Source organism: Petaurus breviceps, unplaced genomic scaffold (assembly GCF_028583685.1).
Source record: "Petaurus breviceps papuanus isolate PSGF00001 unplaced genomic scaffold, PetGlider_PUasm1.0 90845, whole genome shotgun sequence".
Taxonomy (NCBI): Eukaryota; Metazoa; Chordata; class Mammalia; order Diprotodontia; family Petauridae; genus Petaurus; species Petaurus breviceps.
In genome coordinates this window covers 3,239,010-3,265,995 of record NW_027187359.1, presented here as the reverse complement: position 1 = coordinate 3,265,995, position 26,986 = coordinate 3,239,010, and the positions used below count along the sequence as shown (strand labels likewise).

General features: G+C 40.2%; 1 protein-coding gene across 3 annotated transcripts in view; it reads right to left on the bottom strand.

The window, feature by feature from the left end:
- The window catches only part of SCARA5 (scavenger receptor class A member 5), a 162,014-nt gene that overhangs the window by 65,462 nt on the left and 69,566 nt on the right, over positions 1-26,986 (bottom strand). For all 3 annotated transcript variants that reach the window (XM_069071927.1, XM_069071926.1, XM_069071928.1), the window contains exon 4: positions 4,091-4,765. In XM_069071927.1, the coding sequence (XP_068928028.1) occupies positions 4,091-4,765 (675 nt within the window). The remainder of the gene's footprint in view (positions 1-4,090; positions 4,766-26,986) is intronic.

Below are 26,986 nucleotides of genomic sequence, written 5' to 3'. Positions count from 1 at the left end.
AGAGAGAGAGAGAGAGAGAGAGAGAGAGAGAGAGAGAGAGAGAGAGAATAGAATAGAAACATAGAATGAGCCCAGCATGCCAGACAAGGTCTACATGTGGATTTATTCTTAGTTATATTTCTTTGTTACAAGGAGAGTTCTTTTTCTTTTGAGATAGGAGGGAGAAAAATTGGGAATCAATCAATTAGCAATATCAAATACCTCCCTGTGCACTGAAGATACAAATACAAAAGTAATTCAGAGAGAAGTAGATTTGTGTGTGTATGTGTTTTAAAGAGTATCAGTAAGAGGGATGCCCCAGTGAGACCTGCAAAAGTTGAAAGTCATACAAGGGCTAAAAGACAGGGACATTGAAATGCAAGGGAGGAGGAGAGATAATATTTTTTTATATAAGAAAGAAAAAGAAATAATGTGTGGCTTCATCAAACAAATTCCTTCAATAAATTCTTCCTTGATCCTGGAGGATTTCCCCTCCCTCCTCAGACCTACCTCCTTCTAGCCAGGTTTCCTTTAGCTATTTGAATACACTGGTCCCTGAAGGGGAGGGTGTGTGTGTGTGTGTATGTGTGTGTGTGTGTGTGTGTGTGTGTGTTGGTTGATAAAGCAGCATAATGTGTAGGAGGAAAAGCCCATGCTGAAGGTTCAAAGTTCTGGGTTTCAGTCCTGCCTTTGCTATTCACTAGCTGGGCAAGTCACTCAAACCTTCTGTCAAATGGGGATAACACTACTTGCCCCTCCTACTTTATAAATCTGCCCAAAAGCTGAAATGACATGAAGATGGTGGAAGGACAAGGCAAGGGTAGTAAGGACTATCTGTGGGACCAGGGCAGTTCCCACAGAACTGGGCATGTATTCTGGCCACACTTGCCTAAGCAAGCCTGAGACTGAACCTCGAGTCGCTGGATGCCTACTCCTGTAAGTTACCACTGCCAGATCCATCCTGAGATCCTTGGGTCAGCCCAGCAAGGTACATGTCAGCCCCACAAGAAGCCAGAGCACCCGTCCAGCTCTATGTCAGCTGCCCCAATTCTGCCAATCAGGGGCTTCCCTTGATCACCCCAGCTGTACAAATAGGAAGTCTTAGGGTGGCTAGGTGGTGCAGTGAATAGAGCACTGGCCCTGGAGTCAGGAGGACCTGAGTTCAAATCTGGCCTCAGACACAACACAAAAACTAGCCATGTGACCTTGGGCAAGTCACTTAACTCCAATTGCCCTACCTTCCCCCTCCAAAAAGCAAAAAGAGAGAGAGAGAGAGAGAGAGAGAGAGAGAGAGTCTTCCTTTTCTGACTATCTCTAGGCACAGCTCACCGAACTCACACTGTGTCAGCAAGAGTGTGCTGGCATGGGGTATCCTATGTGACTGCATGGGACCCTAGACACCAAGCTGGTCATGAGGAGATGCCTCATCTACACCACGTTCTGTAATCCTGACCTATCTGCCCACATTAGGTATGTTATATAGAAGATCATGTGAACAGAGAGTTAGAGCTGGAAGGAACCTTAGAAGCCAAATAGTCCATCCTCCAGGTGAGGAAACTGAGGCCCAGAATTGTGAAAGCACTCGCCCAGGATCATTCAGTGAATGGCAAAGCCAGGATTTGAACCCAAGTTCTCTGACCCTAGATCCAGGTCTCTTTCTTTTTTTTTTTTTCCTAGGGGGGAAGGCAAGGCAATTGGGGTTAAGTGACTTGCCCAAGGTCACACAGCTAATAAATATGTCAAGTGTCTGAGGCAGGATTTGAACTCAGGTCCTCCCAACTCCAGGGCCGGTGCTCTATTCACTGCACCATCAGCAATAAGCTGCCCCTCCAGAGCTCTTTCTGCAGGACCGTACTGCCAGGAATTCAATAACTTTTTTTTATCTGGATGAATGAGGTCTCCTATCCCTTAATCACCTGGGGTAGCCTCAGAGTCAGTCTTCAAGGACTGTCCCTCCTGCTCAAGACCAATGCAAACTACAATGATGCCTCCGCCTATGGCATGTTTAAGCCAACACAGGCAGAATGAGGAGCCAGAGGTTGGCTCACAAGGCCCCTTCTGGCTCTAACATGCCATCATTCTCATTCTGAGTCTGATCCCAGCTCCCTGGTTTGGAGGAAGATGGTGCAGAGGCTGCACCACCCAGAGCTGGAAGGGAACTCAGAGTCCATCTCTGGTCTCACACTTTCATTTTTAACTTGAGGAAACCAAAGCCCAGGATGTAGAAGGTGTTGTCCAAGGTGATGCAGACAGTAATAAGCCTGAGAGGCATAATTAGAACCCAGATCCTCTGACTCCAGAGCACAGCTAAGAGCTGATAATTGGAAAAAGAGGGAAGGTTATGCTTCTGAGATGGAAGGCTCTGGTCAGAGAATCTGAGGAAGGGGTCATGCACCAAGAGAAAGGCTCATGGAAGGACTTCACCTCTGCAGAACCCAGGAGAAATCAGCAGACTCGGCAACCTTCCTCATGATAATCAATCTGAGGACTTGTCTCCATCGATATCTCACCTATCCTTATTCCTCTAAACCCCTACCCTCATCATCTCACGCCTGGATTGTCACAATAGCCTGGTGGTGGGTCTACCTGCCTCAAGTCTGTTTTTATAGGTACTTAATGAATGTTTGTTACCTGGCTTCCCTCATGAGCAAGCTCCCAACATCCTTCATCTTCTAAGCCTGGAATCAGGTGCCATTGGGAACATTACAACATTTCACCCCAAATGCATCCACCTCCTGCTCCCAAATCACCTTGAGGCTTGGCAGGCTTCGCTCTGTAGGGCAGTAACTGGTGAGGAAGAACCCTGCCTTCTCCTTTCCATTTGGGGTGGGGCAGAGGATAAATAGGCATCCATTGGGTTGCGATTGTTTGCAGCCCTCATTATATATTTCCTCCCAAACTCACTTCTTAAAACTTCCCAATTTCTGTCAAAGGCACCAGGACATCCAGGTTCACCATCTCAGTGCCATTCTCCTCTCTTCACTCTCTCTCACCTCTGTATTCAATCAGTTGCCAAAACTTGTTTCAATTTCACCTCCTCTCCTATCTGTCTCCTCTCCACTCATACACCCCCAGCTTAGTCCAGGCCCTCCTCACATTTCATCTAGACGATTGCAATAGATTTTTAATCAGTCTTCTTGCCCCAAGTCTGTCCCCACTCCGATCTAACCTCCAAGTATACATCACTTCATTTAGTAAACTCTGGTGGCTCGCTCTTGATGCAGGGACCAAATATTATGTCATCTATAACCCATCTTAATTTCTATTCTTGTACACATTTTATGGCATACATAATTCATTAATACAACAGTATGTGTATTTCATTTTAAAATAGGGGCACATGTTTAAAAATGTTTTACTGTGCATGAACACAAAAGCTTGGAGACCACTAGCCTAGGCAATGGGGTTTCATTGAAGGTCTCTGCCAGGGGGATGCCACAATGAAAGTGTACAAGATGGATTGGAGAAGGGAGAGGCTAGTGGTGAGGAAGAGGCAGTTAGGCAATGAAGGGATGGAGCCCTGGGCTTGAAGTCAGGAAGATCTGAGTTCAAATCTGAACTTGGACATTTACTAGCTGTGTGACCTTGGGCAAGTCACTTAACTCCTATTTGCTCTTAAATAGAGTGGTCAGTTAACAACGGTCCACTGAACTCTACAGAGCAATGGGCAATACGTCAGTTTCATCTTCCACAACTCACTTAGCTGTATTAGGGAGGCCAAGGCAAGTTCCTCTTTAAGCCTCAGTTTCCTCATCTGAGAGTAATTTTGACATGATCTACCCCATAGGATCGTTCTGAGGATTAAATTGAGAAAAGTAAAATCTATTTGGAAGAGGTGTGAGCTTTCACTAGTACAGGGACTCCCATTGGAGAAGCCAGTTCACCAGTGAAGACAGGCACTTGTTCAGCAGTCTAGTCTTAGAGCATTGCATGGGCACTGAGAGGTTAAGGAATTTGCCCGTGTGTGGTAGAGGGCTAGAACCCAGGTCTTTCTGGCTCAGAGACTGGGGCCGGCTCTGTACCCAATGACTGCTATACGAAGTGCCAGAGGGCTAAGGGGTGGGGCTCGGCAGGAGCGATGGCAGGCTGCCAGGGCGGGGCAGGCGCGTACCTTTCATGAGGGTGATGTTCCGCAGGGCCACCGAGTGTTCCCAGTCCTTGAGCCGCAGTTCCTCAGTCACATTATTGAGGATGGCCAGCTCCTGCCGGAGCTGCAGTTCCATGCCGATGTGGACCCTGCGCATGCGCCGGGCATCCTCACTGGCATTGCTCACGAGCACCTGCAGGTCCCGGAGCTGAGTGTGGTGGATGCCCACATCATAGGAGAGGCTCTGGTTGATGCCCCCCAGGGCCCCGGTCATTTCGGCCAGCTCCTCGCCCAGACCGCTCACCCTGTTGGCCAGCTCGGACAGGAGCCTGGCGTGATGCTGCAGTAGTAGCTGGCTGCTGTTATGCTCTACCTGTAGGTGGTAGAGCTGCATCTGGGCGGCCTCGTACTGCTGGCTGCTACTGTCCCGCAGGAGGGAGATGGTCTGCTCCGTCTGGCTGGCCTGGGTCTCCAGGCTCCACACATTACCCTCCAGCCTCTGCAGGGAGCTCATCAGCAGGCGCAGAGAGTCTGAGTGGTTCTGGAAGAGGTCCTGAAGCTTCCAGATGTGCTCCATCATGTCCCCCCGGAGTGGGAGCTGCAGGAGCCTTAACTGCAAGTCCCGGAAACTCTCATTCAACCGGTTCACATTCCAGGTGAGGGCTTTCAGGTCATCTGGAGAACTCTGGGTCCGAGAGACTGCAAAGAGAAGCGACAATGGTTGTTAGCCCACTTGTAAGCTCAGGAAAGGAGAAAGAATGAAAAACAAACCCTGAATAAGGGAGAAACACCACTTGTCAGGGGCGACACTAGGGCAGAGCCATTGAGGTTGCCAACATCAGAAGGGGGCATTTACTTCTTTGTGGAGATCCTGAGACCACAGATCCCATGTGACCCACCCCAGAGTCCTAAGGCCATGATGCTCTTGCTTGCCTCTCCCCTCCCTGTCCCAATTTCCAGTCTTCTTTTCATTATACTTGTGGTCCCAAGTTCAGTATTTTCTCTCTTATATCTGTGGTTCCCAATCTCTTCATGAAACATCTAGGTGGCCGCTGGGCATGGAATCAGAAAGACCTATGTTGGGCAGCTAGGTGGTGCAGTGGATAGAGCACCAGACTCTGTTCAGAGGACCTGAGTTAAAATCCTGCTCAGACACTTACTAGCTGTGTGATACTGGACAAGTCACTTAACTCTGCCTCCAAAACAAAACAAAAACAGAAAGACCAAAGTCAAAACTCTACCTCAGTAATTTATTAATACTGGGAAAAGCCATACAACATTTTTACTCTCAGTTTCTTTAACCATAGCCAGCTATCCTGGCAAGTTGGTCAGGTCTCTAAGGAAAAGCTACCTCCTGTCCTCCTCTCCTGACAGGACTACATCTAAAATCAGACAATCCTATGTTGCCACTATTCCCTGTCTCTACTTCAGGTAAAAGATTTCCTAGTTAGAGCTTCACTGCTTTGTAAAACTCAGGGCTAAGGAAGCCAAGAACCCCCAAGTACACAGCTTAAAAACAGGAACCGCAGAAGTCATCTGGTCTAAACCCCTTATTTTGCAGAGGAGGAAACTGAGGCTCTGAAGAATAACATGATGCATCCAAAGTCAAACAGGTAGTAATAAGTGGTAGATTCAACCTAGGATGATTGCCTCCCAAATTCAATCTTCTTTCTACCACTCTTTCTTAATTTTCATACTTTTTGTGAGGCATCCAGATATTATGGTGGATAAACTATGTGCATTTAGGAAGACCTGAGTTTAAATCCTGCCTTAGTCATGTAATGGCTGTGTGACCACTCTCAGCCATTTAACCACTCTCAGCCTCAGTTTCCAGATCTATAAAATGGGGATAACAGTGGCACCAATTTGTGAGGATCAAATGAAATAATGTACATAAAGCACTTCACAAACCCTAAAGTATTATATCAATATTAGTGATTATTTTTAGGAGGGGAACACCTTTAAAAAATACATAGACTCCTATGTAGATATACTATTAGCTACTGTCAATTGGGAAAATATTCAGTGACCAAATGCTCCCAAGAATTCACCATGAAATCTCATTAAGGGACTTTTTGGTTTTGTCCTTCTGTCCCCATTCCCTAAAACAGTGCTTTGTATATAGTGGGCACTTAATAAATACATGCTGAATTGAAATGATCACACATTCACAGGATACCCAGCTTCTTCTAAGCATAGTTCAGGTGCCACCTCCTACAAGAAGTCCTTCCTTATGCCCCACCCCAACCCCTAAACTGTCAGCCTTGTTTCCTTCTTGAAATCATCTTGTATATATATATTTTTATCTACTTGTCTATACATGTTGTACCCTTCCTGAAAGGAAGTAGAAAGGAACCTTATCATCCTACCTAACTCCTTTGCTTTCACCTGGGGATCTGAGGAGTGAAATCTTATTAAACTTTTTAATAGCTGTTAGTACATTAGCCTTCCCAACATCTTTGTTGGGACTCACATTTTAACAGTTACATTCCATAGATGAAGCCTTCACCCCAAAGCATCTTCGGGCATGAGGATAGATCATCAGGAAAATTATTTTTGGACAGGCATCTCCTTGGTTCTCAAAAGTATGACAGAGGTCCAAGCCTCCCCCATGTAGGGTTAGTTAATTTCCTGAAAATTTGCTTTCCTCAGATATAAATCTAGTTATCTCTTCGCAATAGTCACAGTATGTTCTATCTCAACAACTTCTACTCTCTTCCCCCCAAAAAAGATCCCCCCTTAAAAGAAACTCTTTCCAGATGTCTGGTGTCCTTAGCCAGGAACGACTTCTGAGTGTGACTTTCTTAATTTGTATTTAGGCAAAAATCCCACTCTCTTGTATTGTACTGCAAAATTACTTGCAAAGCACTTTTAATAATTCCTGGAATTTTACCCTTCTATTTCACAACCAGAGAACGGAATCACAGAATCAAAGAGTTTTTGAGCTTCAAGGGAACTTAGGTAACAATAACAACAATAAAGATGTCTTTGGGTGACTCAGAGGGCAATAGGAAAATGCAGAGGGGGAATCAGAAGGTTGAAGTACATGACCAGTGATGACTCATGCTTCAGAGGAAGAGTAAAAGATACCATCCAGGAAAAACATGATCAGAGAAGGAAGTAAGTCAGGCAAGTTGTTTGTACCTATGAAATATGTTTGTACCTAGAATAAAGTCACTGGCACCTTGGGTAATGGAACATTTATGTGAAGGCACAAACCAGTTGTGCTGGAGAAGAAGGCATAGATTGGTTGCAACATGCTTCTGTGGAAGAAATGGTCAATCAGTCTGTCAACAAACATTTATTAAGCATTTACTATGTGTCAGGCTCTGGGTTAATCACTGGGAATGGAAAGAAAGGCAGAAAACAGACCCTTCCTTTCTAGAGTATATATTCCAATGGGGGAAGACAACAAGCAATTAACCAAGGCATACAAGACACCTATAGAGTGACTGGAAAGAAATCTGAAAGGGGAAGTCATTGGTAGATGTGGAGATGGGTAAAGGCCCCTGCAGAAGAAGGACTTTGAGCTAAGTTATGAAGAAAGCCAAGGATACTAAAAGGTGGAGGTAAGGGGGCAAAGCATTCCAGATTATCAATGTCCTTCATTAAAATAAGATGCCTAAGACTGAACATAATACTTTAGATGTGGTCTAACCAGGGCAGAGTACTTAGGGATTATTTTCCCAATTACAAAGACTTAAAACTTCAGTGAACAGAGAATTTGATAGTTCTAGAGTATAAGTCTGACCATATTATTCTCCTCTTCAATAAACTCTAGTGGCTCCCCATAAGATCAAATATTCACCAGTGAAATCTCTTCATGATCTGACCCCAATTTACCTTTTCAGCTTTATTAAATATCACCTCCTTCATACATTTTATGTTCCTATCCAATTTCCATGTTCCTCCCAATTTCCATGCTTTTGCATAGGCTGCCCTATGCCTCCCCCTCCCCCATACTTTTTCATTTCTACCTCATAGATTCGCTCTCTTCCTTTAAGATGCAGCTCAAGTACCACCTTCTGTATAAAGTCTTTTCTGATTTGCCCCTGCCCACCCCCTTTTGCCTCTCTTTGTATTCTCAGGGCTTAGTATAAAACCTGGCACACAGTAGACACTTAATAAAAGTTTCTGGACTGACTGCTAGTGCCCTCCAAGGGTCTGCTGGAGTCAGCTCTGCCTGCTTCTGACCAGTTATTCAAATTTCAAGTGAACATTTGCACTCAGAAATTCCCAGACTCTATAAATCAGGGTTTCATTTATTGTTTTGTTGACTTTTATTCTTAAGGAAGTGGTGGAGAAAATGTTAATAATGAAGATTAAAGTGTGGCTCTGGCCAGCTGTTAAGTATTTAATATCATACTCCTGGTGTCCTTTCTCCCAAAATACCTTGCATTTAATATGTATAAATATGTATACACACACACATATATATATAAACACACAATATATACATACATATATTTATGTATAAATTATATTTATTAACTTTAGATTTAAGCTATATGTATATTTTTATAGGTACTTATTATGTCTCATATTAGAAGATATGCTGGTTGTGAGGAGGAATTGTTTCATTCTTTGAACTTGTGTTTTCAGCACCTGGGACATAGTAGGTGCTTAATAAATATTTGTTGATTGACGACTTGTTCTTTTCTCTTTGCCCTCACACACCAACCCGTATCAAAGGAAAAAATAAAAATACCTCCCTTCTATCTCCCTTCACAATTAAAATTTTTTAAAAAGTATTTGTATAAGGCACAATACTTTACATTTATTTTTATTTATGTAGACTGGGTCAAATGTACTTTTTTGTGGCAAAGTTCTTTTTTAAAAAATTCCACTGCCCTTCCATTAAATTTAAAACAAATTTTGACTGATATGTAATACTTTCACCCAAACAAGGTTTTTATCAATCTTTGGTTCGCTAAGGGATATTTGGATTAATTTTTCCTTTTTATAAAAAGATCTAGAGCTGGAAGGTACCTCAGAGATGATCTGGTCCAACCCCCTCTTTTTTTTTTTTGCTTTTTGGAGGGCAATTGGGGTTAAGTGACTTGCCCAAGGTCACAAGCTAGTTTTTGTGTTAAGTGTCTGAGGCAGGATTTGAACCCAGGTCCTCCTGACTCTAGGGCCGGTGCTCTATTCACTGTGCCACCTAGCCGCCTCCTCCCCCCTCATTTTATAGATGAAAAATCTGAGGCCCAGAGAGATCAAATAATTTGTCCAAAGTCACACAAATATCAAAATGGAGGAGCTGGGATTCCAGCTCCAGTTCCATAATTCCAAGCTCAACATTATTCCCATTGTTTGACACTGCCTCTCTGCATCCTGAATAGATACAGTCATTTAACACCAAAGACTATTTCACAGCTACATTACCTGTTTGTAATAGTCTAATAACATTAACTCCTAGTCTTGAGCCTCAAACCAGGTATTCATAAATCCCTATAAGAATTCATTGGCAAGTAAGCTGTTGTTGCTTGTCCTTTGTTTTAGAAGAGGACCATGATATTTGAGAGGTAATGCTATGATATGCAAGTGAATTGGAATCAAGTGAAGGAGGGCCATGCAAAGTCACCAAATAAGCAGAGTAGCTCTAAGTATATTTTTATATATATATGAAGAAAGATGACTAAGGAGACTACCTAAGCAAACAGGAGCCATTTCATGTCTTATCATAAATTTCCCAAATCTAAAAATATTCTCAAATACACAAAGGCAAACGACATGGAAAAATAAAACTTTGCTTCAAAAATAAACTTCGAATTTTTAAAACAAACCATGTGTTTTGATAGCAAAGAGGTTGAATAAAGAAAGGGTCATTTTCTTCCAGTTTCCAGATGTCCTTATTAAAATCTAATAGGCCCATTATTGAAAATGTGACAAGATTAACTTTTTTTTCACATTTTCTTTTTTTGTTATGAGGTTGACAGGAAATAATATTAATATTTCCACATATAAAGAACAGCAAAAAGAAGACTATATAAAAAACTGTGAATTTCTATCACCCATAGTTTAAAATATATGTTAAATTTAACATGGTAAAATCAATTTTGCTCTGCTTTTCTTATGGCCCCTTCTGAACTTTCTCTACTTTCTTCCATATATTTTTAAATGTTACATTGATATTCTTTTTCTACCATCCCTCTTCTATTCTCCACCAAAATTCTTACCAACTCCCCTTCCCCCTAAAATCTCTCCCTTATAACAAATAAATATAGTCAAACAAAACAGATACACATATTGGCTGTGTCTGAAAATGTATATCTAGACAAAATTAGTTTTTAGGTCTCCCAGCCCTTGGGTCTCCATGGCAGCATGGTGGTACAAAAAGCTTATAGGCTGCATGACCTTAGGCAACCTTCACTTACCTCATCTGTAAAATGGGAATAATTACACTTGCATTACCCATCTCACAAGGTAGTTTCAAGTAAAGTACCTTATGAAACCACACAAATATTAACTATCATTATTGTCAGAGATAGGTTAGGTTACACGCTGGGTTGTTTTTGTACTTTAAGCTATATCCTTAGCTATGCCTGTGGTCCTTAGCCCATACATACACATTTATGTAAAAATATTTGCTTTCTCCTTCACCTTGGAATATTATGATAAAACAATGTGTGAGGCAGGAACAAGTCTCTAAGAAATGCTGAAAAGAGTAAATCTGAAGAGTGTCTTAGGATCATGATCTAGAGTTGGAAGGGATCTTAGAAGCCATAGGTTTCAACAAAAGAGAAAACAAAGGCCCAGGAAAGTGAAAGGTTGTGACTTACCCAAGCTAACATAAGTAGTAAGCATTACAAGTAGGAGTTGATTTGTTTACCATTTCTTTTTTGGGGAGAGAGGGGTTATTTCTTTTTCTTCTAATATATAATATTTACTTTCTTGTGCTTATTTTAGGTTTGTTTATATGTTTACTTTCTAATTTTTTTAATTCATAATTAATTTACTAATCCTTTCTTTTGGTATTTTGAAAATTATGTCTGTAGGGATGTGGTTTTTCCCCTGAGGACTGTATTAGCTGTAACCCAGAAATATCAGTATGTTGTACTATTATTATAATTTTCTTTTGTATAATTATTTTTTTTATGATTTGTTCTTAGGATTTCATTGTTGTTTTCATTTGGGTCTCTGTCTTTTGTTTGTGATCCTTGAACCAATGACTTTTTTTTTATTGTGTTATAGTCTATACAGAATATACTTACTAGTTCTGACTTTTAATATTTATTTTTAATATATCTATGGCCTTAAACAATTTTGAGTTGCATGAAGGACATTTTTTGTAAAAGTTCCACATGGTGCTGAGAAATATGTATGTTTTTTGGAGTCCCTTTATAAGTCACCATAAGTATTTTAGTTCTAGTTTCTGCAGCAATTGTTCAGCTCCATATTTTTCCTTTTATTTAGCTTTCAGTTAGACTTTTTCAAAACCAAGAGAAGGACGCTGAAGTTTCCTGTCACTATTGTATTACTATCTATGTATTTTTTTTTCTTGCAGCTCAGTTAAGTTTTCCTTTATGACTTTGGATACTAATGTATTTGGAGCATTTAAGTTTAATGCTACTATCAGTTCATTGTTTATGGTTCCTTGTTTATCCCTTTTTATCTTTTTGCAGGTAGCACAATCCCAACTCTTGCTGTTTTGAATTCTCTTGATGCATCATAAATTTTTTTCCATTCCCTCAGTTTTATTCTGTGTATGTCTTTGTTTATTAAATGTGTTTCTTGCAAGCAAGAGATTGTAGGGTTTTGTTTTCTTATCCAATCTGTCACTTTTATCTTTTTAATAAGCATTTTATTTATTTAAACCCAAAGATAAAATTTGAACCCAGATCCTCTGACTTCAGAACCAGTGCACTTGTACCATACTGGTTTTTTCAGATCAAAATACTATTTTTATAAATACTATAAGATGAAACCTATAGTACTATCATATAATAAATAAACCCATAATATAATAAACCTATAATACTATCATGTAATACTATATGATAAAATCTGAGTTCAAATCTGGCCTCAGGTACTACTTGTGTTAACCAAAAAAAAAAAATCACTTTACCTCTGCCTCAATTTCCTCATCTGTAAAATGGTGACAATAATAGGGTTTGTTGTGAGCATCAAAGAAAATAATATTTGTAAAGCACCTTAAAAATTTTTAAGTGATATATAAATGCTATTATTATTATTGGCTATCATCATTATTATTACTTCAATAGTTCATGTGGCAGTCTGGAATAGCAAATAGAGAACAGGAAACAAAGTCAAGAAGACCCAGATTCAAGTCTGGTCTCTAATATATACTCTCAGTGCCCCAGGCCACTCTCTAAGACAATGTATAAGGTGAAGAAAAGGAGTTGCCATTCTTCATTAGAAAATAATGTTACTAATAAATTCCCTATTTCATAAACTTACAGGTCTGGACCAGACTTCACATGACCCTGTAGTCTTGTCTCTCTACTGGTAAAGGATACAGACCAGGTGCAGCTCCTCAAGCTGCACCACTCTCACCCATCTCCTTCCACCAATTCTCTATGAGGGATCTATCCAATGTGTTAGATGCCTTTCTTTAGCTCTTTTACTAGTTTGTGGGCACTAGAACCACATATGCCTCATTTTCCCTTATTTTTAACAGACAGCTGGCCAACCTCCTTTTCTGGTCATCTCTCTTTGATGACGTCCTTTACAACACTCAGAACCAGCAAATGATCATCGAGGCCTGATTAGACCCACCCTGTGTATTAGGCACCCTTTTAGGTCACCCACGATTTTCTTTCCTCGTAGCTCATGGTGTTCCATGATTCCAGCTAGGGAACACCATCCAGAGAATATTAATATTCAAGATAAGGCAGCTAAATGGTATGAGAAGCCCTGTACTTGGAGTAAGGAAAACAAGAGTTCAAATCCTGCCTTGTACTTTTGCAAGCTATGTGTGCACAGCATTTAATGGTGCCTCTTGGTCTTGGTTTCCTCATCTGTAAAATGGAGATAATAACAGCACCTTCCTTACAGAATTGCTGTAGGATAAACTGAGGTAAGAGCAGCAGCTATATAAATGCTAGCTATTATTATTTTGTTTCAATGAGAGGCTTGGAATCATTCACAACATTGCATTATTTTCCAAGTTTAATCTAACTTGCTTTTTTTTTTCATTCTTTCTGGCTTCTATCTCATTACTAACACTTATCCAAGATATGTACTAATATACTAACTCTCTTTTTTGAAAAATTATTTAGGGAGGTGCAGCCAAGATGGCAAAGTAAAGGCAGGGTCTTGCCTGAGCTCTCCCCTAAACTCCTCCAAATTCTTTTAAATAATACCTCTAAACAAATTCTAGAGCAGCAGAACCCACAAAAAGACAGGGGAAAACAATTTTCTAGCCTAAGACAACTTAGAAGGTTGATAGGAAAGGTCTGTCAGACCTGGGTGAGAAAGGAGCTCAGGCCATACGAGCACATCCCCAGCAAACCAGAGCACAGGCCAGGAGAGTAGTAAACATACCTCTCCTTAGATCATACTACCTTGAAAGAACTGAAAACTTACAGATCCCTAGAAGTATCTCTGAAAACAGCTGCACAAACCCCCTGAAACCTGGGACAGTGCACTCAACTGTGGAAGCAGAGCCCTATTTTAACAAAGAGTTAAAAATCAAATAAGAGGCTAGGAAAATGAGCAAACAACAGGAAAAATTCTGACCATAGAAAGTTACTATGGTGACAAAGAAGTTCAAAACACATACTTAGAAGAAAGCTAAAGTCAAAGATCCTGCATCCAATGTCTCCAAGAAAAATATGAATTGGTCTCAGGCCATGGAACAGTTCAAAAAGGATTTGGAAATCAAGTAAGAGAGATAGAGGAAAATTGGGAAGAGAAACGAGAGTGATGCAAGAAGATCATGAAAAAATGAGTCAATAGTTTGGTAAAGGAGACACACACAAAAAAAATACTGAGGAAAATAACACCTTAAACAGCAGATTACTCCAAATGGTAAAAGAGGTACAAAAAGCCAGAAGAGAAGAATGTCTTAAAAAGCAGAATTGGTCAAATGGGAAAAAGAGGCACAAAAATTCATTAAAGGGAAAAAAAACTTACAAAATTACAACTGACCAAATGGAAAAAGCCTACTGAAGCTTACTGAAGAAAAAAAAAAACCTACTAAAGAAAATAATGCCTTAAAACTTAGAATTGAGCAAATTGAAGCTAATGACTTTATGAGAAATCAAAAAGTAATAAAAAGAAAACCAAAAGAATGAAAAAAAATAGAAGATAGTTTGAAATATTTCTTTGGAAAAACAAACTACCTAGAAAGTATATCCAGGAGAGATAATCTAAAAATTATTGGACTACCTGAAAGCCATGATCAAAAAAAAAGAGCTTAATCATCATCTTTCAAGAAATTATCAAGGAAAACTGCCCTTATATTTTAGAACCAGAGGGTAAAATAGACATTGAAAGAATCTACCAATCACCTCCTAAAAGAGATTCCAGCTTCTACACTGAAAGATCGGACGGCTTGGAATATGATATTCTGGGGGGCAAAAGATCTTGGATTACAACTAAGAATTACCTATCCAGCAAAACTGAATATAATCCTTCAGGAGAAAAAATGGACATCCAATGAAATAGAGGGTTTTCAAGCATTCTTGATGAAAAGACCAAAGTTGAATAGAAAATTTGACTTTCAAATACAAGACTCAAGAGAAGCATAAAAAGGCATATAGGAAAGGGAAATCATAAGGGACTTAATAAGGTTAAACTGTTTACATTCCTACATGGGAAGATGATACTTGTAACTCATAAAAACTTTCTCATTGTTAGGGCAGTTAGAAGGAGTATATATATAGACAGGGGGCACAGGTGTGAGTTGAATATGAAGGGATGATATCTAAAAAAACAAAATCAAGGGGTGAGAGGAATGTATTGGGAGAAAGAGAAAGGGAGAGATAGAATGGGATAAATTATCTCATCTAAAAGAGGCAAGAAATAGTTTTTACAGTGGAAGGAAAGAGCAGGGAGAGAGGGGGGAGTGAGTGAACCTTACTCATCAGAATTGGATTAAAGAGGGAATAACATACACACTCAAATGGGTATATTGATCTATTTTACCCTACAGGAAAGTAGGAGAAGGGGATAAGAGAAGGGGGATGATTATAGAAGGGAAGACAGATTGGGGGAAGGGTAATCAGAAGCAAACCTTTTGAAGAGGCACAGGATGAAAGGAGAGAGAGAATAAAATAAAAGGGAGGGCAGAATAGGATGGAGGGAAGTACAGTTAGCAATAGTAACTGTGAAAAAAAATTTGAAGCACGTTTCTCTGATTAAGGCCTCATTTCTCAAAAATACTGAGAACTGAGTCAAATTTATAAAAAATAAGAGCTGTTCCCCAATTGATAAATGATAAAAAAAAATATGAACAGTTTTTAGGTGAAGTAATCAAAGCTATCTATAGTCATATGAAAAAATGTTCTAACTCACTATTGATTGGAGAAAGGCAAATTAAAACAATTCTGAGGTACTACCTCATACATATTAGATTGGCTAATAGGACAGAAAAGGAAAATGACAAATAGTGGAAGGGATGTGGGAAAAATAAGACATTAATGCATTTGTTGGTGGAATTGTGAACTGATTCCACTATTGTGTAGAGCAATTTGGAACTGTGCCCAAAGGGCTATAAAACCATGCATAACCTTTGACCCAGTGGTGCCACTACTAGGTCTGTATCCCAAAAGAGATTTTTAAAGGAGGAAAAGGCCTATATGTACAAAAATATTTATAGAAGCTCTTTTCTGGTGGCAAAGAACTGGAGATTTAGGGGATGCCCATCAATTGGGGAATGGTTGAGCAAATTGTGGTATGTGATTATGATGGAATACAATTGTGCAATAAGAAATGATTAGTAGGATGCTCTCAGAAAAACCTGGAAAGACTTAAATGAACTGATGCAAAGTGAAATGTACTATGTACAAAGTAACAGCAATATTGTGTGTTTACCAGCTATGAATGACTTACTGTGTTTCCCTGATAATAAGACACTGTCTTATTATTTTTTTTGGACAGAAAAACACCAGAGGGCTTATTTTCAGGGGAGGGCTTATTTTAATGAACATTGACAGCAATTTTAATAAACAGGTAAATGTGAACAAAAAAATGTACCTTTATTCAATAATGAATTCAATAAAGAACAGGATGACGCGCTCACTGCTGCAGCTCTGATTGGATGCAGCTCGGAGCGCGGCGTGCGTTTCACGGGGGGGAGGGGGGCGGTGCATACAGAGGGTACCGTAATGTAGCGTGTAGCGCAGGGGATCACCTTCACTACAGTAGCAATCTCAATAGGGCTTATTTTAGGGGGAGGGCTTATTTTAGAGGAATCTTACACAGTAAGGGGAGGGCTTATTTTCGGGATAGGTCTTATTATCGGGGAAACACGGTAGCTATTCTCAGCAATGCAGTGATCCAAGACAACTCTGAAGGACTTAGGATGAAAAATGTTATCCATCCCCAGGCAAAGAACTGATGGTGTCTGAATATAGATTGAAGCATACTTTTGAAACTTTATTTTTCTTGAGGTTATTTTTTTGTTTTCTTTCACAACATGACTATCATGTAAATGTTTTATATAACTATACATATATAACCTATGTCAAATTGCTTGACTTCTCAATGAGGGAGGAGGGAGGAAGGGAGAGAATTTGGAACTCAAAGTTTTAAAAATGAATGTTTAAAATTGTTTTTACATGTAACTGGGGAAAAGAAAATGCAGAAAAATTAAATTATTTATTTATATATTTTAAACATTCTTTTTTTTTTTTAAGTTTGAGTTCCAAATTTTCTTGCTCCCTCCCACCCCTCCTTTACCCATGGAGGAAGCAAGGGAAATGATATCAATGAATTATACATATGTAATCATGGAAAACATATTTTCACATTAGCAATATCACAAAAAATAAAAATAAAGTGAGAAAATTATACTTTAGTTTGCACAGAGTTAATCAGTTCTCTCTCTGGAGAGAGTATTTTTTCACCATGAGTCCTTTGGAATGGTTTCAGATCATTGCATTGATCAGAGTAGTCAAGTCTCATAGTTGATCATCATTACAACATTGTTGTTACTGTGCACAATGATCTAGTGATCCTTCTCATTGTACTTTGCATTGGTTCATTTAGGTCTTGCCATGTCTTTTCTGAAACTACCACTCTCATGATCTCTTGCAGCACAGTAGTACTCCATCACAATCATAAGCCACAACTTGTTCAGCCATTACCCATCTGAAGAGCATACTCTCAATTTCTAATTCTTTGCCACCACAAAGAGAGCTACTATAATTATTTTGGGGCATATAGGTCCTTTTCCTTTTTCTTTGATCAGTTCGGGACATAGACCTAGTAATGGCATTGCTGCATCAAAGGGTGTACACAGTTTGGTAGCCCTTTGGGCATAGTTCCAAATTGTTGATTGTACACCTCCCAAAGCAAGTAGGTTAACTCAATAGGCCATCTTTCCAACTGTTCTATCTGTAAAGCTATTGATTTTTCTCATGCTAAGCAGGTCTTTCTCATGTGGTTATGAATCTTACTGAGGAGGTCCTGGAGCCCTCCTCAACTTGATGTTATAAGCAGCACCATATTACCCATAAACAGGAACATCTGGAGGCCTCACCATCCACAGAGAATCTCTCTCCCATTTTGGACCTTTATAAAACATTGTCTATGACACTAGTGAACAAACTTGGTGAGTGTGTCTCTCTTTTTTATGCCTCGCTTGGCATTAATACTAAGAAGATGATTGAACACAATCATCACTGTGGTTTCATTTGTCAAGGGATCTTGTATGATCTTAATGAACACATGGAAGACAGCTTAGTAGAGAAGAGTCTTTAAGGCTGCATTTATTGTCACCACAGAGTCAAATAACTTTTAAAAAAAATAATCAGCAAACATGGTAGGCCTTTGAATTCTTTATACATCATTCAATTGAGTGAATGTGAAAGCGTGATCTGCTACAGGAAGTTGTCTAAAAAAGCTTGCCATATTTGTTTACTGATTTTTTTAAAATGTATACCCTCCTCCTTCACATTTTCATTAGGGATATCCTTGCACAGACAATCTTGAAGATTATATACCTGAAAAAATAGGCATGCAGCTTTGGAGTGGCTGATGTCTTTTCAGTCACCATTTTTTTAAAAAGTAAGCCACTACTTGTGATCCTTCCTATCTTTTCAGAATTTTCCCCTCTTTGTCTTAAAAATTGATCCCTGAGTGTCTTTACTATTTTTTGTTGGACATTTTTACATTTTGGGGTGATTAAGAGTCTTTTAAGCATCAAGCAGTGCTGAAGCTACAAAGAAAGGCAAAAAAGACAGTCCCTGCTCTCAAGGAGTTCACAGTCTAAGGGAGGAGAAAACATATACACTCACGTATGTATGTATAATGTAATCTCAGAAGGCACTAAGAGTAAGTGATTGTTCTCTGGGACCCCTTCTGCTTGCCAATCTCCCTAACAGAAATCCATAGTGGATATTACTTTACCATTATCCAATAATTCCATTTAAAGATCCATTTTAGGCTCTTGGCATCAGCTTTGGTAATCTCACTGATGGAGCCAAAGGTCCTAGTAAAAATCAAGGGCTGCCCATGGAAGCAGTCACGTCTGGTCTGTTTCAGCCCTACTCCCCTACAACCACTTTCTCTCTCACTGCCTGCAGATGTCTCCTGGAGTACTCCTGTTTCTGCTATGCCATTTGGAGATTGCACATTTCCATACAGGTCTTCACCAAGTAGTTAACCAAATGGAATTCCACTGCTGGTCAAGACACAGCCAGGACCAGGGCCCTTCCACAAAGATGATGCCCTAGCCTTAAGATCCCCAACCATATCAGATACTGTGTGACCCTGGGCAAGTCACAACTTCTGTTTGCCTCAGTTTCCTCACCTATAAAATGGGGGTAATAATAGCACCTACCCCCCAGCAATGTTGAAAAGTGCCTGGCACATAATTGTTGTTCAGTCATTACAGCCCTGTCTAACTTTTTGTGAAGCCATTTTGGGGTTTTCTTAGCAAAGATACTGGAGTGGTTTGCCATTTCCTTCCCCAGATCATTTTACAGATGAGGAAACTGAGGCAAAGTTAAGGGACTTGCCCAGGGTCACACAGCTAGTAAATGTTTGAGGCCAAATTTGAACTCAGGTCTTTCTGACTTATAGGCCCAGTGCTCTAGCCACTGCACCAACCTAGTTACCCTCTGGTATATGGTAAGAACTATGTAAATGTTAATTATAATTATTATTAAATTAGATAATATATAAAGCATTATACGAACCTTAAAGCATTATATAAGAGCTAGTTATTATTGTTATTATTTCTTCTGCCCCCAAAATACTTATTCCTGGGTTCCAGGCATGGAATTGGTTCAGTTACTTCCTTAACTTGACCACCAGATAAATATTTCTTTTTATTTAAATTAACCCTGTCCTCCTAAATTCTCTGGCTTCCTTCACATCCCAGCTAAAACTCCATGACCTGTAAGAATATTCTCCAGTCTTCCTTAATCTTAGTGCCTTCTGAGATTACATTACACATTCGTGTGTGTGTGTGTGTGTGTGTGTGTGTGTTTCCTCCTCCCTTAGACTGTGAGCTCCTTGAGAGCAGGAACCTTTCTTTGCAAGCTCAGCACTGCCCGATGCTTAAAAGGCTCTTAATAAGTGCTAGTTAACTGATTCCCAAGTCCCTAGCTCCTCTCCCTCTCCCTCTTGCCCCTGAAAGAAAGCAGGTTTTCTTTTTTTTTTTTACAGCAGAATTTCCCACTTCTAGCAACTCCATGAAAAACCAATAAGGAATAAAACACCTGAAGAAAGTCCAAAAATAGAGTTTAAAGCTTTATGAATAAAATCTCTGAATCTTGAGTGTAATGCATTTAGCTCCCATGAGCGCCCTAGTTTGACTCTTCCTCAGCTTCCCTCCTATCCTTCCTTCTTCCTGAGCAGTTCCTCAGTTCTCTGGGTTCCTTCCTTCCTTAGCAGGAATTATTCTCTCTCTATCATACAAACCTAGAATTGAAAGTCCTCTGCTCTTCCATATTTTCTAGTAGGCACAGTATGGAAGGCCCATGGGCACACAACGTATTAAATCAGACACTTATCTTGAGGGTCATTTGGTTATATGAGCCAACTCAGACAACTGCCTGCCCTTGTTAATTATCCTGTTTCTCCAAAGAGGCTCGCAAGTACATTGCAGTAACATCATAGGTACAAGTGGATGAGGGATGGGAGGTCTACCTCAAAAGGACACAACTTCCTTCCCAACCCTCACCCCTGGACTTTGCATGCAACAGGCTATTATTTGATAATACTTTATGCTGCTTTATCCATAGCATTCCCTGGGCTACTCAGAGCTATCCTTCCCCCAGATCTGAGCTATTACTCCAACAGCTTTGCAATCCTGCCTAGCTTTCTGGATTTGTTTATCTGAGGGTACCCACAGGTCTATACCTTGACCTCTGAATAGTATTGCAGTTGCTCTTTCCAGACATAGCTCATACCACCATCCATCCTCCCTCAGTGTTCTTTCCCTCCATCCATGTTAATTGTCTTTTTAATTCAGTTTGGGCCTCCCTTGGGAATGTTGCCTCCCTCGTGCTGCTGCTCATACTACAAAAGTATTATGTAAATGTAAGCTAAGTAGATAAGCAGTATGGCAAGGTGAGATGAGCTTAACTCAGCCCACACTGAGTGTCATATCTCCTGCTCATTAGCTTGTCAACAGTGTTGGCTTATTAACTTAACCTTTATTAATGGTATGGCTTTGATGAAGATTGTCATCTCCATTTTACAGATGAGAAAACTGAGGATCAGAGAAGCTGTGACTTATCTAAGCTAACACAACTAGTAAAATGCAGTCCAAACTCAAACCCAGGTCTTCAGACCCAAATCAAGTGCTTTTTCTCCTACATTTCATTGCCTCTAACCAGTTCCCAGGGAAAATCCCAAGAAAATGAAGTTCTGTTATGCAGAAAAATGGTGCTGAACCAGATTTCAGAAAACCTGGAAATATTGACATGAACTGATGCTGAATGAAGTGAGCAGAACCAGGAGAACATTGTACACAGTAACAGCAACATTGTGTGACAACCAGCTTTGATAGACTTAGCTCTTCTCAGCAATACAATTTCAAAAGACTCATGATGGAAATGCTATCCACTTACACAGAAAGAACTATAAAGTCTGAATGCAGATTGAAGCATGCTATTTTCTCTTTTTTATTTCTTGTGGTTTTTCCCTTTTGCTCTGATTTCTTTCAAAACATGACTAATGTGGAAATATTTAATATTATTGTACATTGTATAGCCTATATCAGATTGCATGCCGTCTTGGGGGGAGGGGAAGAGGAGAGAAAAATTAGAACTCAAAAATCTTATAAAAGCAAATGTTCAAAACTAAAAATAAATAAATATTTTTTAAAAATGGTGCTGGACACTGAAAACAGAAGGTTTTCAGGGCTCAACTCCAAAGGGGCTCTTCCCACAGTAGACAAAGATTCACTTATCAGAGAGAGAGGGAAATAGTTATTTTTCAGAAACTCCCTATCCATATCCACACTTTTAGTTCTACTGGACAAATGTTTACAGTGTGGAGATTGAATTCTCTTGTGTATTGCTAGCTCCATCCTCATATAAACAGGAGGTGAGGAAGAGGGCTTAGTTCCAGCTAAGGGGGGAGGGATCTAACAGCAAGAGGCCTATTTTGAAAAAGAAAAACAAGGCCAGAAGGAATCTCGCCTTGTCAACATAGGCTGGCCATGCTTGTATATGCTAAAGATCCTAGAGGGCCCCATCTTCCCATAAGGGAAGCCTCAGCTACAGAATCACAGTTACCTTCCCTGGCAAGAGGAGTGGAATGAAGCAGTAAGGAAGTAACAAGAGATTAGACCTGGGTTCGAGTTAAGGCTCTGCCCCTCTGCCCCTTTGTCCCCCTGGCCCTCAGTTTCTATATCTGTAAAATGAGGAAGTTGGATTATGTGAATTTCAAGTTTTACACACCCACTCATGCATATTTACTGCTACTGGAACATTCTCCAAGGTCTGCTTCTGCGTGGACCACCCTGGATGCTTTCTCAACACAGAGTCTACTAGAGATGTAAAGTTCTGCCACCCAGATACAGAATCTCTTAGGGCTCTTCCATCACCACCCCTGGAATGCTAGAATTGCTCTATAGGGAGGGCACTGGGACCCAAGGCACTCTCCATCTCACCAGCTAAATACAGCAAGGGGGCAGGGAGGAGAAAGGAAGGGAGCTGCCTTCCTTTATCACCCTAATTCCCAGTCTCCCCATGCTCCCTAAATCAAAGTTCATTTAAGGTATGAAATAACACTCCCAAGGGCTCTGTACCCGGACTCACCCATGAGCTACCAAAGAGCCACACCTGAACTCCCAAAGTAGCACCCCTCCCTGGCTCCTAGCTTCCACTCAGTCAGGCTGTTCTGTGATCACCTGCTCACTCTGTCCACAGACATTCACACCACTCTTCACTCTTACTGCCTTACTCTCCCCCTACTTTCATACTCCTGGCTTCCACCAGTACCCCCAGTAATTTTCATTTCTTCCTTCCTTCCTTAAATCTTCCTTCCCTCCCTCTCACACCCAAGAGTCCCTGTTTCCTGGAGCAAGACCTATTCTTTTGATCACCAGCAGTCAAAAGAACATCCTGACCTTTTATGGCCAAGGCAATAATGACCAATTACAAGCAGCTGTGAGGCCCATTTGTTTCCACAGGCAGCTGTCTGTCTTTCAAGCTGGGCATCCCCAAAGTGTTACACCAAATTCCCTTCCAACTATAAATCCTAGAATGCTAAAGCTGAGAGGGTATTATAGCAGCCAAACTTTGCTCTGGGAGATGTATCCTTGATGGAAAGGGGATAGGGTGAACTGAACAGGATGCCCTGGGAAAACCTCCAAGGAGAAGAACACCATTGATAGAGCTGAATATTTTAGGCTTCTTGAGAGTCTTTCTTGTCTACAATCTAAGCAGATTGAACCACAAAATCACAAAAATCTCAAAGGTGAATAGAACTTAGGATGGAATCCTAGCCATACCTGAAAAAGAATTCCTTCTTGAATATACCCAATAAGTCATTATCCAACCTTTACTTGATGACTTCAAAAAGTGTTGGTAATCTCTTAGAATGGGGTAAATTATTTTATGTGAAAGAGACAAGAGAAAGCTATTACAATGGAGGGGAAGAGCAGGGAGGTGAAAGGGAATGAGTCAACCTTACTTTCATTGGATTTGGTTTCAGGAGGGAATAACATAGACACTCAACTGGGTATCTTACCCTACAGGAAAGTAGGGGGGAAGGGAATAAGAGGCAGGATGATCGAAGGGGCAGATTGGGGGAGAGGGTAGTTAGAAGCAAACACTTTTGAAAAGGGACAGGGTCAAAAGAGGAAATAGAATAAGTGGGGGATGGGATAGGATGGAGAGAAATGTTAGTTTTTCACGACATAACTACTATGGAAATGTTTTGCATAACTACACACGTATAATCTATATTGAATTGCTTGTCTTCTCAGTGGGGGTGGGTGAGGGAGAAAAGAAGGGAGAGAATTTAAAGTTTTAAAAACAAATGTTAAAAAAAACTGTTTTTACATGCAACTAGGAAATAGGATATACAGGCATTGGGGTATAGAAATCCTTCTTGCCCTACAAGAAAATAAGGGTACGGAGGTAAGGGGAGGGGTGGAGGGTGGGGAATATATGAGAGGGCAGACTGGGGGAAGGAGTAATCAGTATGTTTGCCTTCTTGGGGTAGGGGATAGGGGAGAGAAGGGGAGAAAATCTGGAACTCAAAATCTTGTGGAAATGAATGTTGAAAACTAAAAATAAATAAATTTGGGAGGGAAAAAGTGTTGGTAATCTCATTATCCCCTGAGGTGCATTTTTGGACAGCTTTAGGTATTAAGAAGCTTTTCCATTGGAGTACTGGTGTGGAATCAGGAAGATAAATTCAAATATGACCTCAGGTAGCTGTGTGACCCTGGGCAAAACAACTAACTGCTACCTGCCTCAGTTTCTTTAACTGTAAAATGGAAATAACAATAGCAGCTATTTCCCAGGGTTGTTGGAAGGATGAAATGAAATAATATTTATAAAAACGCTTAGTTGAGGCAGCTAGGTGGTGCAGTGAATAGAGCAACAGCCCTGGAGTCAGGAGGACCTGAGTTCAAATCCGGCCTCAGACACTTAACACAAAAACTAGCCATGTGACATTGGGCAAGTCAACCCCAATTGCCCTCCAAAAAGCAAAAAAAAAACCAAACAAACGCTTAGCACAGTGCCTGGCGTTAAGTAAGTAGTTAATCCATGTTTGTTCCCTTCCATTGTACCCTCTCATGTTAAAATGAAATCTGCCTCTCTTTGAGAACCAAATAAAACATCTTATTTCTCTTCTTAATGACAGTATTCACATACTTGAAGACCATTGTCAGGCCCTCTTTACTATTGATTATCTTTTTTTTTTCTTTTTGGAGGGGGAAGGCGGGGTAATTGGGGTTAAATGACTTGGCCAAGGTCACACTGCTAGGAATCCGGATTTGAACTCAGGTCCTCCTGACTCCAGAGCCAGTGCTCTATTCACTGCACCACCTAGAAGCCCCTATCACTTCTCTTTTGTGTGTTAAACATGCATAGTTGCTTTAACCAACTCTCACATAATATGATGGTCTCCGTCAACTTAACCACTTACAAATGTGAATGTGGGGTCCAATATATCAACATACAAACAGCATCACAATCTTTTCCTAGGATCTCGACTGTTTGCAAAGGCTAACAGAAAATGGTATCATTACTTAGGTATGTGAAAATAATGAACAGTAAATTCAGGATTCCCAGGGTTTTTAGGGAGCAAATCCTCGTTTTTGTGGTACCCAAGTGAAATGAAACCACTGAAAATTCATTTCAGAGTATCCTATACCTATTTTATGTATTTTCTTGGGAATTAGTTGTGATTGGCAGTTTTCCCTAGTATAGGAAGTTTAGAAATGAAAAAAAAAAAGGAAATATAAGGAGATTAACGCTACTTCTAATAAGGAAATAGACATTAAGAATTTTTATACCAACACAGCTATAAATAACTTTTTTTAAACACCCAATGAGGCAAAGTTGAAGCTTTCTTCTTAAAGGAAAAAAAAAGAAAGGGGGTACAATAATCATCAGTAATAATAATTGAAATTTAGTGACAGAAGGTACCCAATTTATACCTTAGGGTCTTTTTATCTTGCTTCAGGGAAATAGTGCCTGGCTATTTAGTTAAAACTACTCTGAGAGAAATGGGTGTCATTTGACTAACTCATTATCTATTCATTCTATTGCCCTTTTGCGACCCTATAGTCAAATTGTCTGACACAAAACTGACTAGGCTCTGTCCCTCAGGAAGGATGGCACCAGATGGTTTCCCCTCTGGGGTTCTCTTCATTCCCCAAAGGAAACTAGGACAGAGAGAACCAGGTATTTCCTGATCCTAAAGTCACTTTTTCTATATCAAAAGACAAGAAGAATAGGTACCAAATCACCATAACAGAGCAGAAAGTCACCAGGGCTATTGGGCAGGAGTGCCAGAGGGGAAGGACTAGAAGCAATGGGAGCAAACAAGATTTAAAGAACTTCCCAAGTGGGTTTCTCTCTCCCTAGAAGTCTCCAAGCAGAAACAGGATAATTGCTCATCAGGCATGCTTTAGGGGGAATTCTTTTCCTGGGATCAGTTGGGTTAGATGACCTTGGCCTCCAAGTTATCTTCCAAGTCCAATTCTGCCTGTCATTCTGTGGCTTAGGGACATTTGAGAAGGAGCAAGAATATAAAAGTCTGTATGAAAGGGAAAGAGCCTACCTACCTTTTCACCCCTGATTGTGGTAGTGATACCCTAGCAGGGATGGGGAACCTGCAGACACCCTAAGTCCTGTTGAGTCAAACTTTGCTCATTGGAAATGGCAAGTAGTAGCAACACTATGCAAAGGAAAATGGAAATGGAAAGTGAAGCTTTTATACCATCAACCACTTTCCTACTCCTGGAATAGGGATACTCATATGCTTTTCAGGCTTTATGAAATATATGTATACATATACATTAGATATATAGTATATACACACATATAATATGTACATATATGTATATACACACACATACATTCTGTTTCTCTCAGAACAAACTACAAGGTTTTAAATGGGACTCACAAAGAGTCCTCAGGCCAGATTTATGGTTTGGAATGCACCTCAGGAAGCTGAGTAACCATGGGTAAGCCAAGGGGACCTATGACCAGCGTGACCATTATAACTTCCATCTCTCTTCTTTGAGGGAGGATAGAGGAGTCATGTTAGGGATGGACAGGGATCAGGTGTGCTAGGAAAAGATGACCACAGGGAACACGGGCAAACACTATGGAAGCATAACAGGGAGAGCACAGCAAGTAGTATCATCTAAACAACCCCCTCAGTTTAGAGACAGGAAACCTGATGGCCAGAGAAACTTAACATAGTGGATAGCTTATTAGATCTGAACATCAGGAAGGCCTCAGACACTTATTAGCTGCATGACCCAGGACAACTCACTTGATCTTTTGGCCTTAGTTTCTTATCTGTAAAATGAGGACATTGAACTTGATAGTCTCTATGGGCCCATCCAGCTCAAGTCTATGGTGTTATAAATCTATAAATTGATTTGCTTAAACTGCAGAGTAGAAATTTGAAACTTAAGACCTCTGACACGTCCAATCTAGTCAAGCGGTTTAACAATCTCTTGTTTTATTCACTCCTGTGTTCAAATAGTCTCAGACACTTACCAGCTGTGTGACCCTAGACAAATCACTTAACTTTGCCTCAGTTTCCTCATCATAAAATGAGCTGGAAAAGGAAATGATTAAA